The following is a 16,613-nucleotide window of genomic DNA, read 5'->3' as shown; positions in this document are numbered from 1 at the left end:
AAATCCGTCATCGTTCAGAACTTAGTTTTAAAACTGAAGCTCGCACAGTAGTGTCTAAGCAAACTACAAACATCATGAAAATAGAAGCTGCTCATGCATTGTGGATAAAAGAGGCCAGAAAGAGGGGTGTCCCCAAACTATGCATAAATCATCATCTTCATCATCTAAAAAAATGTAATTAAGTTTACGATGTCGTATGTTCAGTGGTATAAATGCAGTAATGTAATGTACTTAATGTAAGTACCATACTGTTTAATTCATGTCTCTCATTGATAATTGATTTTGTGCTTCATAACAGTAATTTAAGGAAACTCTTTTTCTAAAATACAGTAAAAAGTCAGTTCTTTACAAAAGAAATTGTAATATATAGTGAAGAAATAGTTTGAAGCAATTGGAGGTGTGTTAACACAGGTCTGAAATAATTGGGTATGCTTGTAAAATATTTCTAAACATGCGTTGTTCCACAACGCGAAATTTCGACTTGCGCAAGGGGTCTTGGAACGCATCCCTCGCGTAAGTCGGGATGCGACTGTAACTACTATTTGTATTTGTGAAGGATTACGTCTGTGTTTCATTTCAATGCGCCATTTATTTTATTTTCTCGGGCTTGGGTATTTTTGGGATTTTCGGTATTTTTTACCCAGAATTACTGAACCCCAGAGTTACCCAAAACGCAAAGTTATATAGAATTGCGCCAGACCCCTAGATTTACCCAAACACCATAACTACGCAGAATTTCCCCATATCCAGAACTACCCAGAATTGCTCTAACCCTGCACTACCCTCCAGCACTAGCCCAGAGTTACCGAGATTACCCGAATAAAACCTTGTTTTGTCCGTTTGACAAGCAGTTTTGTTTTGATTTATTTTTCGCAACATTTTGAAATCGCACCGTGTAGTGATCGTGCCATGATGCTCATAGGAAAAAGCGTAGTTTTCCCCAATATTTATGTAGTTAGTTTTTTTGACTTCTTCTTAGTTTTTTTCATCACATATGCATTAAAATCTACAGTTATGCCGAATTTTAAGTATGTGAGTCACTTGGAAGTGAGTAAACATTTTGATGAGTGAAGCATTCATTGTAAAAAATGGTATTTTTGAGATCTTAATAATTAAGAATTCTATTTACGAAATTTAGGATTTTAGGATGGAGCGTTATTAGACACTTACAATTTCAAGCATGTAGATATATATTAGTTTAGAAAAAAGGGAGGGGGTTGGAAGTCTACTTCCAACCCCCTCCCTTTTTCCCCCTTACATTGAAATGGTTACCCCCTCCCCCCCCCCCTTATATTGAAATGGTTCATCTAAGATACACACTGGCAGATGCGCCACCCGTTTATTTTCTGATTTCCGAACTCAGCCGACACATTGCCGGGTGTCTTAATATTTACATGTAAGTTAGCTTGATTCATGCTGTTTTTTTCTTTTTGCTAAAATATACAATATGAGGGGTTAAAGTCCTTTACGTCTCCCCCTCCCCTGTAAAAATTTGAAGGGACGGACCTCCTGAACTTTTTAAAAATGACTGGCTTGTTTTGGCTTTAGTTCAATAGTTTAAAAAAAGATTAGCTGTTTATTAATCTTTCGAGCATAAAAGAAGTCTTGCGGGGCCGTGGTAGCCCGATCGGTAGAGTGTCGGATTCGGGGCCGGAGGGTTCTGAGTTCGAACCTCGATGGTCGAAGATCCACCGTCGTCATTAAAGGTTACTGGGCGACGTTAAATAGGCTCGGGTCTCAATGTCCTCCAAGTGAAACGATACCTCTGGGGGTGCTAGCACCAGGTAGCTATCAGCTCCTGGACTAGTTCCAAATTCTCATTAACTGTTCGATCCGGTGATGGTGCTGCCATCTATCGGTAAATAAAATAATGAAGGCAAGGCACTTAGTATGCAGTCCTCGACATAAATACAGTTGTAGTCAGTTGTCCCTGTAAAAATTTAAAAGGACGGACCTAATAAATTTTTTTAAAATGACTGGCTTGGTTTGGCTTTAGTTCAATAGTTAAAAAAAAGATTAGCTGTTTATTAATCTTTCGAGCATAAAAGAAGTATTGCAGTCCAATGTAGTGCACGCCCCCCCCCCTCACCTGCGTTCATATTGAAAAGAAGGATCCAAACGTGCAAAACTCTCACCCTCTTCTGGCGCCAAAGCACCTAATGTAAAACAAAACGTGACTTTCCATTTCTTGCAAACAAGCATGGAAGCCGCGGTGAAGCGATTATTTTGACTGTGAAATCGGATTTTCGCCATTCGAGGAAGATGAATATGTTTGTGTGGTGAAGCATGCAGCGGCTCGCGTACGATGTGGTGGTGGTGGGCGGTGGAATCATCGGCACAGCCACCGCCAGAGAACTGTTGCTGAGGAATCCCGGTCTGAAACTCGCGCTCGTCGAAAAGGAAAAAGCCATAGGTAATGGGTTGCTGACTGATGAGTCGGCATATTTAATGCTGATAGATTTCAGTGCTTAACGATAATTTACATTATCTCTCTCTTTCATTTGCCGCGTCGAATTCAGGCAGGCCAGAGTTGGCAAGGTTTTGGACACTATGGTAAAAAACCACGGTAAAAACCTGGGTTTTTACCTTCCTGTCCAAAACCCTTGTGTCCAAAACTGTCCAAAACTATATTTTAAGAAAAATTGTGTTTTGTGAGAAAGCATCAAAAGCAGAATAAAATGTATCAAAGTAGTGTTTTATATTGAACATTTAGTCAGTGTGAACATTCAACTTATTTATGCAATTGATTTTAATCTAGTTACATAGAAGTTGAATTCTGGATTAAAATCTCAATTTGTATGCTTGAGTTTATTTTTATTTATTCTATAATAGTAACCAAATTTCGATAATGTTTATGCATGTGTGCAAATGAAAGCAGGGACGGCAAGGTTTTTTCCCTCCTATTAAAAAACCCTTGTGTCTGAAAGTGTCTAAAACTACTTTTTGAGAAACTATATTTTGTGAGAAAATATCCAAAACTGAACAAAATATGTCAAAGTTATCTATATGTTTTTTGGCTATTTAATATATTTATTCAATGTGAAAATTCAAGTATAAATATATATGTAACTTATTTAAACAGCTGATTTTAATTTACAAGTTACGTTGAAATTAAAATTCTTCATTGAAAATTTCAGTTCGTATCCATGAGAGGTTTTTTGTTCTTCCATAAACCAAATTTTTCATTATTTATGCATGTATGCAAAAGAAAGTGTCCAAAATATAGTGCAATAAAGGACTTAAATGCAATAAATAATAATTTTTTTGTAGTTACTGAATGTGTTTTATTAAAACTACGAAATTAAAAAAAAATGGCACAAGTTTTAAAATATAAGTGTTTCATCATCAATTACTTGTTCTTTTACCTAAAAAATATTTTATTAAGATAAGATAAAATTTATTAACAAACAAAATGCACATACATAACAGTAAGCAAAATTAAAAAAGTAAAGTTAAAAAACTTACAAATTATAAAACATAAACTACAAACGTCATAACAAAATATTAAGAAAAATAGTTCAACACGAGTTAGTATTAAATTCACACTAAAGAGCGCCAAAGGCACTGTCCACAGTGTTTTTTAATTGGTTTAGTATGGAGTACAAACACAAATATGTATTAACAGAAATATTTACAAATTAATTTTACACAAATAGTAAAAATTTTACACAGAACAATTATTGGACTGTTTGACTCCAGAAAAAAAAAAACACAATAACATTTTTCGTTAAAATATCATGTAAAACTTATTTGCACAAACCACTAAAAAAATTAAGCATTTTTTTTTTTTTTTTGCACCTAAATATTGCACATTTACTCCTTTGAGTTGTAAATGGAAATGAAATTAGTCGTCATGGTAGTATTGTGAATTTTCCTTTCATAACTCTGCCAACTGTTACGTAAGGAAGTTTTTATGTATTAAAGTTATTGGCAATTTTTTTAAAGATATTTATAAATCAACATTTTAGAGAAAAATATTTTCAAATACTCATTAATTAAACCTCAACTTCATTAATATCTATATTCATGCACATTACGAATATTGCAGTCAATAGGAATTGATTAGATTACACCCCTTTAGCTTTAGCATAGTTTTGGACAGTTTCGGACACTTTTGGACAGTTTGGGATGGTAAAAACCACCTGTCCTGTCCTAAACCAGTTTTAGACAGTCCAAAACCCAAACCTGATGGTTGCTTTCAGATAAAAGGGCACTTTCATTCAAGAAAAAGAGCTCTTTTTGACAGAAATTTTGTAATAAAAAATAATTTAATCATTCTATGTTCCTTCAAAACTTTTCGGTAGTAGGGGAAGGTGGAGCACCTTTTCGATAATTGTTTTCAGAAAATTATTTTCAGACCAATGTTCACCAACATTAGCTGAACATGCAGTTTAGATATTTTTGTATTTTAATAAAAAATTATTTTACTCCATTATTTAAGTAAAATTTATTTTACCCCATTATTTACAGGGTCGTAAGAGTTTCGGCCAGTGGTGGTTTTAACCGTGGATAAAACCGGTTTAAACCGCTCGGGATAAAATCGGTTTTATTCGGTTTTGGCAACTTAGATAATTATCAAATTTTAAATGGAAACCAAATAATAATTTATTCAAAAGAAATGCAAAACAAAGCATAATCGATCATCTTTCATTATTTATCTGAATAGTATGTTTTACATTTTGTAGAAAGTACAGCATGTTTAGGAGATAAGGTTTATATAAAAAATATGCAGTAACATTAAAAAAAAAATAGAGTGAAACATTGTAAGTTGAATGGATAGATTTTAATTCTCGCACACCAATGTACAAAGTGTTTGAAAGTATTTCGAGTAATTTGAAGAGAAAAATGAGAGAAAAAAAAACTTCTTATTAGAAACATATATAGGCATTTTTTTAAGAACAAAATTAAAGGTACAGGGGGGAAACACTCTTGAAAATTAAAAAGCAACACTACTGAAAAGTTACTCTATTTATGTTACAGGTTGTTTTGTATTCTTTATGCCTTTTGTTTTAGTTGTGAGCAATTTCAGTTATTCATTTTGAAGAGAGTTGAAATTTGTTCACTACTATTGTTATAATAATGTAAATTACTTCACTAATATTATATTTAATTAACTAAAATTGCTGTGCTTAATTAAAAAACTTCCAACTAACAGATTTATTATTTGCAAAACACACATCTCTCACATACATATAAATTAGAAGTGTATTTTCATGTAATTTAGTTTTGGCCAGTTCTATGGTGGTTAAATCCAGTTTTGGCCAGTGGAAAATCGGTTTTTTCCGGCCAAAACTACAACCCTGATTATTTAGTGGGTCACCTTGGGACACCAGCAATAATCCTCATAAATGTCATCTTAAATAATTGAAATACAGTATATTCCCGATTATCCATGCACGGATTATCCGGTTTGCGGATTATCCATGCATCATTTGGGAATCACACTTTTTTAAAGCTTTTTAAAAGATTTTATTCTTGAAGTTAAAAAGCATTTAAAAGCTAAAGGTTTACCTTTGAAAGCAGTACTGCTTTTAGATCCATCACATCCGGATGAAAGTTTGCTGAAGTCTGATGACGGGCTATTTACCAGTAAATTTCTCCCTCCAAATGTTACAACTTTAATACAACCCATGGATCAAGGTGTAATTGCGTCAATAAAACGACTGTACAGAGCTGAACTTTTAAAAAACTAGATCCACGAAGTTGTAACGCTTAAACTTTTGGAAGCAGTATTCATTATTGGATGCAGTGCATGGTATAGCAGCTGCATGGTCAAAGGTAAAATCGGTTAGCCTTGCACGATCCTGGAGAAAAATCTTGCCACAAGAGTCATTGGATGAAGAATCGTCTTCGATTGCCAGAGATAACATCGATAACATCATTGAGGAAGTTAAAGAAATCGAAGGTTTCGAATCAGTGGACGCCGAAAATGTCGAAGAGTGGTTAAAAAGCGACGAATGTGAACCAGGATTTCAATGTCTGACTGACAAAAATTTTCTTGAACTTGTTACCGAATCAAACGCAAGTGATGATACCGAAAACAAAGATGAAGAACATGAAGAAAATACAATTTCACATTCTACTGCTATACAATCTGTGGAACATTGATTGGATCACCTGAGTGAAAGAAGTTACGAGTACGGAGAAATAATTGCAGTAAGAAAAATTCGTACGGACATACGCAACAATTTAAACAAACAAAGAAAACAAAAATGTATCACCGATTTTTTTTTTAAGCAATAAATTTCGAAGAAAAGTTCCTGGTTTGTGTGAGTATATATATATATATATATATATATATATATATATATATATATATATATATATATATATATATATATATAATTTAGTTTTTTCTAATTTCCCCTTAAATAGTTACCCTGCATATTTCTTAAATGATTTTTCGGGTTATCCGTGTTTTTCGATTATCCGTGATTCGCTGCTCGGTGATTAACACGGATAATCGGGAGTATACTGTATTATTGCTAAGAACATTTTCGGTTCAACAACAGATGCATCAAAAGCAGGGAACTTGATATTTTCTTTTCTGAATCTCACTATTTCTGTTATTTTAATACTTTACCTACAAAGAAAAATCAATTTTCTGTGAAACAGTGGCCATTTTCTCAATTTTAGTTCATTCAAAATCATGAGATTCATTAAGTACAATGAACTAGGCTTTTTCTGTACTGTACATTGGTGGAGCAGCTCAGGGGCAGTGTCCAACTGCTCCACTTAAGATTATTATTATGCATCAAATTTTAAAAGTTAGGCTTAGCAGTACAATACCTTAAAATTACAGTGAAATACGTTTAACACGAAAAGGCTCAACATGAAAAATCGGTTTACGTAAACTGGTGTAGCGATCCGGACTGTGTACTGTGCACTTAAATATTAAATCTTTTAACATAAATTTTTTTTTTTCGGTCCTTTCAGCTTCGCGTTAAAATGTTTTCCACTGTATTATGAAAGGACATGTTTTAATTCTCACATGCTGTGATTGAAATTATTCCATTTCCTGCTAAAAATTTTAACAACGAAAACACCGAATAATGTAACTCCGAACCTTTCGAAACAAAGAAAATGAGATCGGTCTTTTCCAGCTCGTGTGAGAAATTCCGAGAAGAATAGATCCTGCTATCATTGATGGTGTCCTAAGAGAACTCATTTCTGTATACAAAATTAAAGCTGAAATTTATGGTGTCCCAAGGTGGGGCATGTCCCAAAGCAGGGTTCGGTTTTGGACTGTCCAAAACTGGTTTAGGACAGGACAAGTGGTTTTTACCATCCAAAAGTGTCTTAAACTGTCCATAAGTATGTTAAAGCTAAAGGAGTGTAATATAATTAATTCGTATTTACTGCAATATTTGTAATGCATAAATGTAGATATTAATGAGGCTTAGTTAATGCATATTTGGTAATATTTCTCTCCAAACTGTTCATTCAAAAATATTTTTAAACAAATTGCCAATAATTCTGTTACATAAAAACTTCCTTACGTAACAGTTGGTAGAGTTGTGAAAGGAAATTCACAATACTACCAAGACAACTCATTTCAGTTTCATTTATAACTCAAAATAATGTTATTAAATGTGCAATATTTAGGTGCAAAAAAAAAAAGGCTTATTTTTTTTAATGGTTTTTGCAAATAAGTTTTACGTGATGTTTCAATGAAACTTATTTTTAAAATTAGATTAAAGAACAAGAAATTGATGATCGGACACTTATACTTTAAAACTTATGCTACTCTTATTTTGAATATAATACATTCTGTAACTACAAAAAATTGTAATTTATTGCATTCAAGTCAATTATTGCACTACATTTTGAACACTTTCTTTTATTTAAATGTCGAAATATTTGGTTAATGGGGGGAAAAAAAACTCATGGGTACAAATTGAAATTTTTAATGAAGAATTTAGCTTCTTTGTAACTAGATTAAAGTCAGCTGTATAAATAAGTTACACATATATTCATACTTGAATGTTCACATTGAATAAAAATATTAACTTAATGTAATTTTGACACATTTTGATCTTTCTGTTGATATTTTCTCACAAAATATAGCTTCTCAAGAAAAAAAAAGTTTTGGACACGTGAACAGGATGGTAAAAAACTTTCTAACCCTGCTTTGATTTGCACATGCATAAACATAGAGAAATTTGGTTACTATTATCAATAAAAAAATATAAATAAACTCATACATACAAATTGAAATTTTAATCGAGAATTCAACTTCTACGTAACTGGATTAAAATCAGCTGCATAAATAAATTGAATGTTCACATTGAAATGTTCAATATAAAACATTGATTTGACACATTGTATTCTGCTTTTGATGTTTTCTCACAAAATACCATTTTTCTAAAAATACAGTTTTGGACAGGACAGTAAAAACCAGGATTTTTACCCTAGTGTCCAAAACCTTGCCAACCCTGTCCCAAAGTGCCCCACCTTCCCCTATACACAGTGTTGGGTTTTTTGCCGGGACAGTGGAAAAAACCATGGCAAAAATGGAAAAAACCGGCAAAAATGGAAAAAACGGCAAAAACCTAAAGGCAAATAAAGTAGCATTATAGTGTTAATCAAGAAATAGTGACACTATAATATAAATAATGCACTTTAATATTTTAGTTATGTCTCTCCATGTTACTTCTCATTTATAAGGTGAAAAATAAATAAAAAACAAGTGTTGGGATTGCAAAACTGAAGATTTTAAATGTTTGCTAAAACAATTTTTTCGGAATGAGCCAACTTTTATTTCTTTTATTTTATAGTTGCATCTCGATTAAGTATACTTTATATAGATATTTAGTATTCTGTAAAAAATGCTATAATAAACAAGCTAATTACATTTTCATTGTAAGCTAATTATTTGTCTTAGATTTTACAAATTGAAATTTTATGTTAATGTTTATAAATTTAAAAGTAAAAATGCTCCATAACTCTAAAAGTAAGTTAAACCTTAAAATTTTTGTAAGCTATAAAAATAATTAAATTAAAATTTTATCAAAATCTTTTCATGGTTTTACTTTTATATAAAAAGGGAAAAAAAACCTGTCCGTAAGTTGTTAATACAAAATCTATTTTTGCCACTTTGGCAAAAACTGGCAAAAACCTATTTTTGCTGCGCGGTAAAAACCGTGGTTTTTTCCATGGTTTTTTCAGCCCCCGGCAAAATCTTGCCAACCCTGCCTGTACACAAATGTATTCTATTGTATGATCTTTCTAACTGATGTGGTTTTGATTCTTCCTTGCAGCTCAGCACCAGAGTGGGCACAACAGTGGGGTGGTGCACTCTGGCCTCTACTACACCCCAGGCTCCCTGAAGGCCAAACTCTGCGTGGAGGGCCTAGACCTAGCCTACCAGTACTGCACCAAGAAAAACATCCCTTACAAGAAGTGCGGGAAGGTGAGAACCTCTTTTCCAAATCCAGGCTCCATCGGACAAATTTTATCGAGCAGTCGAGATTATTTGTTATTGGTATCCAGGGTTCGCTGATATATATTGTTACAAATTCTGTCAATAGTAATTATTGTAGTAACGTAACCTGTAAATAGTTTTTTGTAATGAATAGACGGCCCCCGTACATTCGGCTGAAGTATATGTCCCCTCGTTTCTGAATGATAAAATTTGTGAATGGAAAAGAAATAAAACAACGGTCTACGATTTTTCGGGAGTCTTGTGGAATAGTTGAGAGTTCTCTTTCGGTTTGTGTAAAAAGCCGTTACGCATGATAAAAAGTCAGTCTCGATGGAGAATTTGTACTGAGAGTGTATTAGCTCTGTTTATTGCGAGGCATTTCGCTGTGTTGTTTTTCGTATTTGGAAGTAAACGCGTGTGTAAGCGTTGAGTTTACGGTGTTGAGTGAGATTTGCTTCATTGCTGATGATTCATTTAGCAGTTGTTGACGATCTTTCCTGTACATAGTGTAAATAAATTCTCTGTGCTTTTAATCAAGAACTGTGTCGTCTTTTCGAGAAAGTTGGAAGCCGCACCGGATCCGTTACAATATCATGATTTACATTTTAACCTGTAGGACTTCTTATCTTCGCAGCCATCAGTCCTAGATGCATACTTCCCACTGCAAAAATGTTCAAAATCAGATGTGGAGTTATGATATTGAAAGTTTGAAGCAAAAATAAAAATGAGTCAAAAAATACAAAATTTAACTTTTTATACGGGCCCCAAGTACCTTAAGTTATATTTAGGGAAATAATCTCCATTGAAAAATAATTCCAACTCCAAAAAGCTTGTCATTAGTACTACCAATATTCACCGAAATATGAAACGCAGCGTTTTGTGACTTACACCACTTTTCAGTCGCCGTCAATAACACCTTTTGGGGGGAAATATAGCCGTAAGCAGTAGCGGATTTTGGGGGGCGCTCAGGGGGCCTGTGCCTCCCAAAAGAATCAATTAATTAAAAAAAAATAATTTTTTTTTTTTAATTGACTTCTCTATAGATTTTTTTTTCATAAATATTTAAAAAGAACACAAAGCACACAGAGCATATTTTGAATAAAAGTATTTTTGTTTGCAAAATCAGAAGCACTGGAGTCGTTGGCCAAAGTGGCAGAATACATTTAACTCGCTGGTTTGGAATTCAAGGGAACGTAATATCATGATTCGTCCATTAGTTGTTCTATGATGAAAGCAATGATTGACATTTTTATTAAAAATGTTAATTATTGGTTAACTATGATTTTCTTTGTCATATAATATTAAAATGTAAATTAATTTAAAACACTCAAATGAGGTACTGGATTATTTTAATAACCTTGCCCTCGTGCTATAATCATAATGACAATTTTCTTAATTAACACCGCTCATTGCATAGCTTCTCGGTAACATTATACACAGGGTTTAGTTCTTTATTGGCTTGAAACATTTAAGATGTTCTACATCCACATTCAAAGTATATTAGTGTATAATATTTGTTCTTGGAAAAGTATATTCATTGGCCTGAAGGGATCCAAAAAGAAAAAAAATAAAAAAATAAAGTCATGAAAACTTTCTTATGAATTACCTTATGAAACATCATTTTTTTGGGGGGGGGGATTATTCAATTTCCAGGGCCCCCTCCAAAAGATTTTTCTGTATCCGCCCCTGGCCGTAAGCAAGTGTTTTTTTTAAATTATATGTGTGTATAGAGTGGTTTTTCAAATTTTTCAAGGTTTTGTAGTGTGTTTTTGAGTATTGTGGCATAACATTCTCATTTATTTTTGAATAGCAATGAAAAATATAAGTACTTAGTTTTTTTACTTTGACTAACTGACATTCTTGTGAAAGGGCGATAAGTTCCAATCTCATTTTCTGTATGGTCCCTTAAAACTTCAAACTCGAATATCTCCTCGAGTTTTGGTGCCACAAATGTCAAGTTTTTTGTGTTTTTGAACTTCCTATAGAAACAGTCTTGATGCAATCTTTTGAGAATTGAAACTTGATAAATAAAGATTTTTTATTCTGAAGGAAAGCACTATAAAAGCTAAAGCTTTTTGGGACTCTTGCGTACTGTTACCCTACCCAAGGCGCTGCGTAAAGATAGCAGCACAAAATGCAGTGTCTAACAATTGAAACAGTATTCTGGTCGTTTGTGCAGTCAATTAGTCTTAATGGTGCACCGTCAATAAAAACTCAAATTGTGAGTGACGCCTAGAACTAGGAGTGTTGACACCAGAGATGAAATATTCATTCATTCTTTTAACCCTAGACAACAAATGACACCTCCTGTCACACAAGTATTGATGTTGGTACTTGAGATGTACCGAGTAGCACTTTGATTGAGTTGCCGAGTACCGAGTACTCGGCCTTTCGCCACTCATCCGAGTACCGAGTTACCGAGTACCACTTATGTTTTGAGAAGAACCACAGACACACACGCGATGAATTTGAACTCATTGCAATAGTAGTATGGACCTCAATGTCCGTATAATAGTTTTTAAAACAAAATTCCAGCTGAAATTTAATCATGCATTATTTAAAAGATTTTGTTTGTGTAAAAAATGTTATAAAAAAGTTATTTTTAAAATTAGAAATCAACAAATGAATAAAAGGTATGATTAATCACATTGGAATTAAAACACATTATATCAAGCTATTATATAATTCTAGTCCGCCAAACTTAATAATACAAAAATTTCATATTTTTTACACTGCCCCATTTTTAATAAATAAGTTTTATAAACTTTGGGGACATTAAAATAAAGATGGACTCCGTTGAAGCATATTAAACTTCATTATTCTCAAAATTTAAATTTGACTTGTTAATTTGAATTGAAAATGATTGCAGTATATTATATGGTTGCACTTCTTTATTAATTGTAAACTCTGTCTCAAAAATGTTCCATTTTATACAACGACTCTGTATTGGCCGAGTATCTGATCAAAATTTGGTCGAGTGCCGAGTAGTTACCGAGTACTCGGTACATCTCTAGTTGGTACCTTTGCACCAACCAATAACAACCAAGTTGTCAAGTGGCTGCTCATTAAATGTTAAGAAATTAATAGTGTTTTGCTGTATAATTTCAGCTTAACCAATAACAACCAAGTTGTCAAGTGGCTGCTCATTAAATGTTAAGAAATTAATAGTGTTTTGCTGTATAATTTCAGCTTCTCCATGCAGAACTGTTATAGGACATGCATACTTGCCAACTCTATTGTTTTTAACGGGAGACTTCTCTTTTTTACTTCCATCTCCCAATTTCTCGTTTTTTACCATTTTCTCTTGTTTTTGCAGTTTATCTTCAATCAATCATCAAAATGTTTCACTTTCTTCTCAATAGATGGCGCTCTTTTCTAGTCATCCACCAATGTCAGGGGAAAGAATTTTTTCAATTGATAACGCATTTAGTAAAATTTAATTTTGGAAGATTTCCACATTGCATGTTCAACGAAGGACGTGCTTTGCCGAAAATGGCAGCAGATTTCAATCCCTTTCCATCTTGAAAATATTTCAATTACTTTAAAAGTTTGAAGTTATTTTAAGATGTGCTACCTTATACCTACTTATTTTATATTTTATTTTCATAAAATATTGATTTTTTTTGGATTTTAGTAATTAAATTTTTGTAGCAACCTTTTTGGTAGAAACTAGGAAATGTACAAAACTTTAAGTGAAGTCGCTCGTTATTTGGTTTTTCCTTTGCAGTGTTTTTTATTCCTGCTACCAATTAGCTTACGTGTGCGAAAAATCCCCAGTTCTCTAAATTTAAGTATTCATGTTATTTAAAAGCATAATTTAATAATTCTGTTGTGAAATATGTTGTTGGTTAATTACCTATATACCTGTGGTGGAACCTCCTGTTTTTTTTCCTTCAATGGTTGGCAAGTATGGGTCATGTGTATTTTCAGCTGGGTTCTTTTATTATTGTACAATGATGTTCAACTGGAGTTGCAATTTTATTTTTTTTCACTTGCGAAGAAAATGACTTGTATATTTCGAAACTCGGAAATTCATTCCCCCCCGCCCCCACCCTATAAAGAAGGTAACCCTGTTTGAAGTTGAGTAATGTTAATTTGGACTTGCATAAAGGAAAATTCGGTAAAAGGGATTTACGGGATTTTATGATCAACACTTTTTTACTGGTGAAAAAAAAAAATATTTTTGCGGGATGCTCGTTAATTGGATTCAGGGCTGTAGACAAGGGGATGGTTTGTAGGGTTCAAACCCTGTCCGAAATTTTTCATCCAAAGAAATACTTCCCATTATTTATTTTATTTATTTATTTTATTTATTATTTATTTTTTGAAGATAAAAATAATATTGTTGTTATCGGTGTTATTTCAGTTTTATTTGGGAAAAGAAATTAGCATGACTGAAAAATTGTACAAACTCATTGTATGTTTATGGTAGTTTATGATTAGTTATTGAGAAATTCATTTATTATGTAACAATATGACGTTTTGTAAGAACAGCCCCTCCTTCCATTTAGATCATAAAGTGTAACAAAGATCAATAGAATACATTTGAAACCAAATTTGATAGATCATATAAATGTTTCAAAAGATATGTTTGGTAAAACCCCCTCCGAAACAAAAGTCTGGTTACGACCCTGATTGGATTGAACCATTTTTGTATAAAAAACAACAACGACATGCTGCAAAAGTTCTTAAATGTAATGTAATAAATTATTATTAAATATATTTGTTTTGCAACATTGCATGAAAACAGAAGAGAAAAGTCGATTTTTAGTCTATTTTGCTGTTTTTAGAGTATTAAAAAAAAAAAAAAAAATACTTTACTGAAGTAGTGGTCTAGAAAGCACTGATTTCATTTACAGTTAATATTTACACCTAAATATATTTTTAAAATGATATAGGTATATTTTAAATTTCATATAAAAATCTCAAATAAGATTGTTTTTTTTGAGCAATTTAGGAACTTTAAGATATTATCCTCGGAGGCTGAGATGTAGCTAAAAGGCTACTTTTAAAACCCCAGGTTTTTCAAAATTTGATTTTTCCCCCTCACTCTACTCCATTGCATATGAACTGATGCTGGGGAAAAATAATTAATTTATTCATGCAAATGCAAACCATCGCCATTTAAGTTATTCGTCTTCATCCGGCAGCAGATGGGGAAACTGCGAGTGCATGACCTTGACATTGACCTTCTGCAGTGGGGAATCCAGAGGGGCAACTATGAGGCTGCAGCTGCCCCCAGACTAGAACTAATTTTTTTTTCTATTAGAATTTTTTTTATTGTGTATGTATGTTAATATAAAATAATTAAATATATAATTTCTTATATGTATCCTATCTTTATCATTTTATTCGTTTTCCCTAAGGACACGAATTTGCTATAGTAATGGAGATACTTGTTTTCCGAAATTTCCTTTCGAATTTCGGAAATTTTTCCCTGCCTTTTAAAAAAAATCATTTACTCAAAAAGAAGAAAAACAGAAAAAAAAATTTCAGACCTCTTTAACTAATGCGCTTAGTGTCAATTCTCAGAATTTTATCTTCTTTTCCCCTTTTTTTAACTATTAGTCCACAATTTTTCTGGTTTTCTTACTTACATTTAATGTACTTGCATTTGCCATGGGCAATATTTTTTATAATCAACAAGAATTGTTATTTTTGCCTTCAAATTGTTAAGAAATAATGTCTAAAAAATTTTTTTTTCAATTTAATTTAATTTATTTTTATTTTTACTGACATTTAAATTTTAAAATTTTATCACTAAATACCAAATTTTAGATAATTTCAACTGTGACTCAGAAAATTTCATTAGCCATTGACACCTCCTGAAAAAAAAATATTGTTTTTTAAAACGACTTCGTTTACGTCACTGAACTTTTGGTGATGTCAAGGAGACATACATTTTTAATGATCTCGGCCACCCCCAGAACTAAATCCTGAATTCGCCACTGACCTTCTGTTTGTCCTTGCAGCTGGTGGTTGCGGTCGAACCGGAAGAGATCGGCCGGTTGGGGGCCCTCTATCGGAGGGCCCTGGAGAACGGGGTCAAGGACATCCGGTTGCTGGGTCCCGAGGACATCCGCAAGATGGAGCCCCACATCCAGGTGATTCTCTGATCCTTTCATCGAAGGACACTCTTGTGAGTTCTAATCTCCCAGATCCGATTTGGTAAAAAGAGTGGTGTATATACCGTAGACTAATAATAAGAGTAGACCGAGCTTTCCCAGACTTGCGGATGAAAAAATGGGTTCATGGATACATCATGTGACTGGTGGAAGGTTTGGCGAAAACTTTGGCAGCATGGTTGTTAGATGGCAACATTATCTATAGTTTGGCACTCGACACGTATTTTAATACCTAATGTATTTTCATTATAATTTTTTTCCAGGCGCAGAGATGGAACTGTTTTTCTTTTAGTTATGCATTATTTTGACATCAGTCATTAGTTTTTGATCACAGTTTTCAGTCACTTTTTATTTCATTTGGAACTGCTGCGTTGGCGTGAACGTAATGGCGTAAACGTTTTACGTTGACACAAAAATGTACTAATCGGTATCTTAAATTGAAATTGTAGGTAAAAATCTTACCGCTTGCCGATTCTTTTTGGGCGCTTGCATCTTTAATTGATTAGAGGCTTCTTGAAATTGACTAAAGAAACTATATTAACAAAATATGTACAACTTAGAATAACAAATTTACAAATCGGACTCCATAAAAAGATCATTCTTCCCTGTTCCATCTATTCTATTTATTTTATTTCTCGCTGGCGTTTATCGTCTGCTACGATTTAGAGCCGCTATATAGATATATAGGGGCCTTACTACGATGAACGCCCGCTGTTGCTGGGATATCCACCAGTCACATGGTTTGGTTCATGAGCAGCAAAAGGGTTGTCATAGCTCGGTCTACTCTTATTATTAGTCTATGGTATATACAGAGGTGGCGACTGGGGCTCATAAGTGGTGGGGAGGAGGGGGGGGGTTGGAAGTGGAAGACCATTTTAGGTTATTTTTAGTAACTAGGGAGTGGAGGGCAGGGTTGTAGTTTTAGCCGGACAAAACCTATTTTGGCCATGCCACTGGCATAAACCGGTTAAAACCGGCCAAAACTGGATCTAACCAACACAGAGCTGGCCAAAACTGTATTGCATAAATGCACACTAATGAGTGCACACATACAGTTTGTATGC

The 16,613-nt window shown here is 33.3% G+C and overlaps 1 protein-coding gene across 1 annotated transcript in view; it reads left to right on the top strand.

Annotated features, from left to right (window-relative positions):
- Positions 1-2,201: 2,201 nt before the first annotated feature.
- The window catches only part of LOC129232607 (L-2-hydroxyglutarate dehydrogenase, mitochondrial-like), a 52,970-nt gene continuing 38,558 nt past the window's right edge, over positions 2,202-16,613 (top strand). Inside the window, exons 1-3 of the mRNA XM_054866742.1 lie at positions 2,202-2,413; positions 9,261-9,412; positions 15,397-15,528. Of these exons, the coding sequence (XP_054722717.1) occupies positions 2,287-2,413; positions 9,261-9,412; positions 15,397-15,528 (411 nt within the window). The 5' untranslated portion in view covers positions 2,202-2,286. The remainder of the gene's footprint in view (positions 2,414-9,260; positions 9,413-15,396; positions 15,529-16,613) is intronic.

The sequence above is a fragment of the Uloborus diversus genome, unplaced genomic scaffold, assembly GCF_026930045.1.
Source record: "Uloborus diversus isolate 005 unplaced genomic scaffold, Udiv.v.3.1 scaffold_13, whole genome shotgun sequence".
In the NCBI taxonomy this organism is placed as follows: Eukaryota; Metazoa; Arthropoda; class Arachnida; order Araneae; family Uloboridae; genus Uloborus; species Uloborus diversus.
This window is presented reverse-complemented; position numbering and strand designations above follow the sequence as displayed.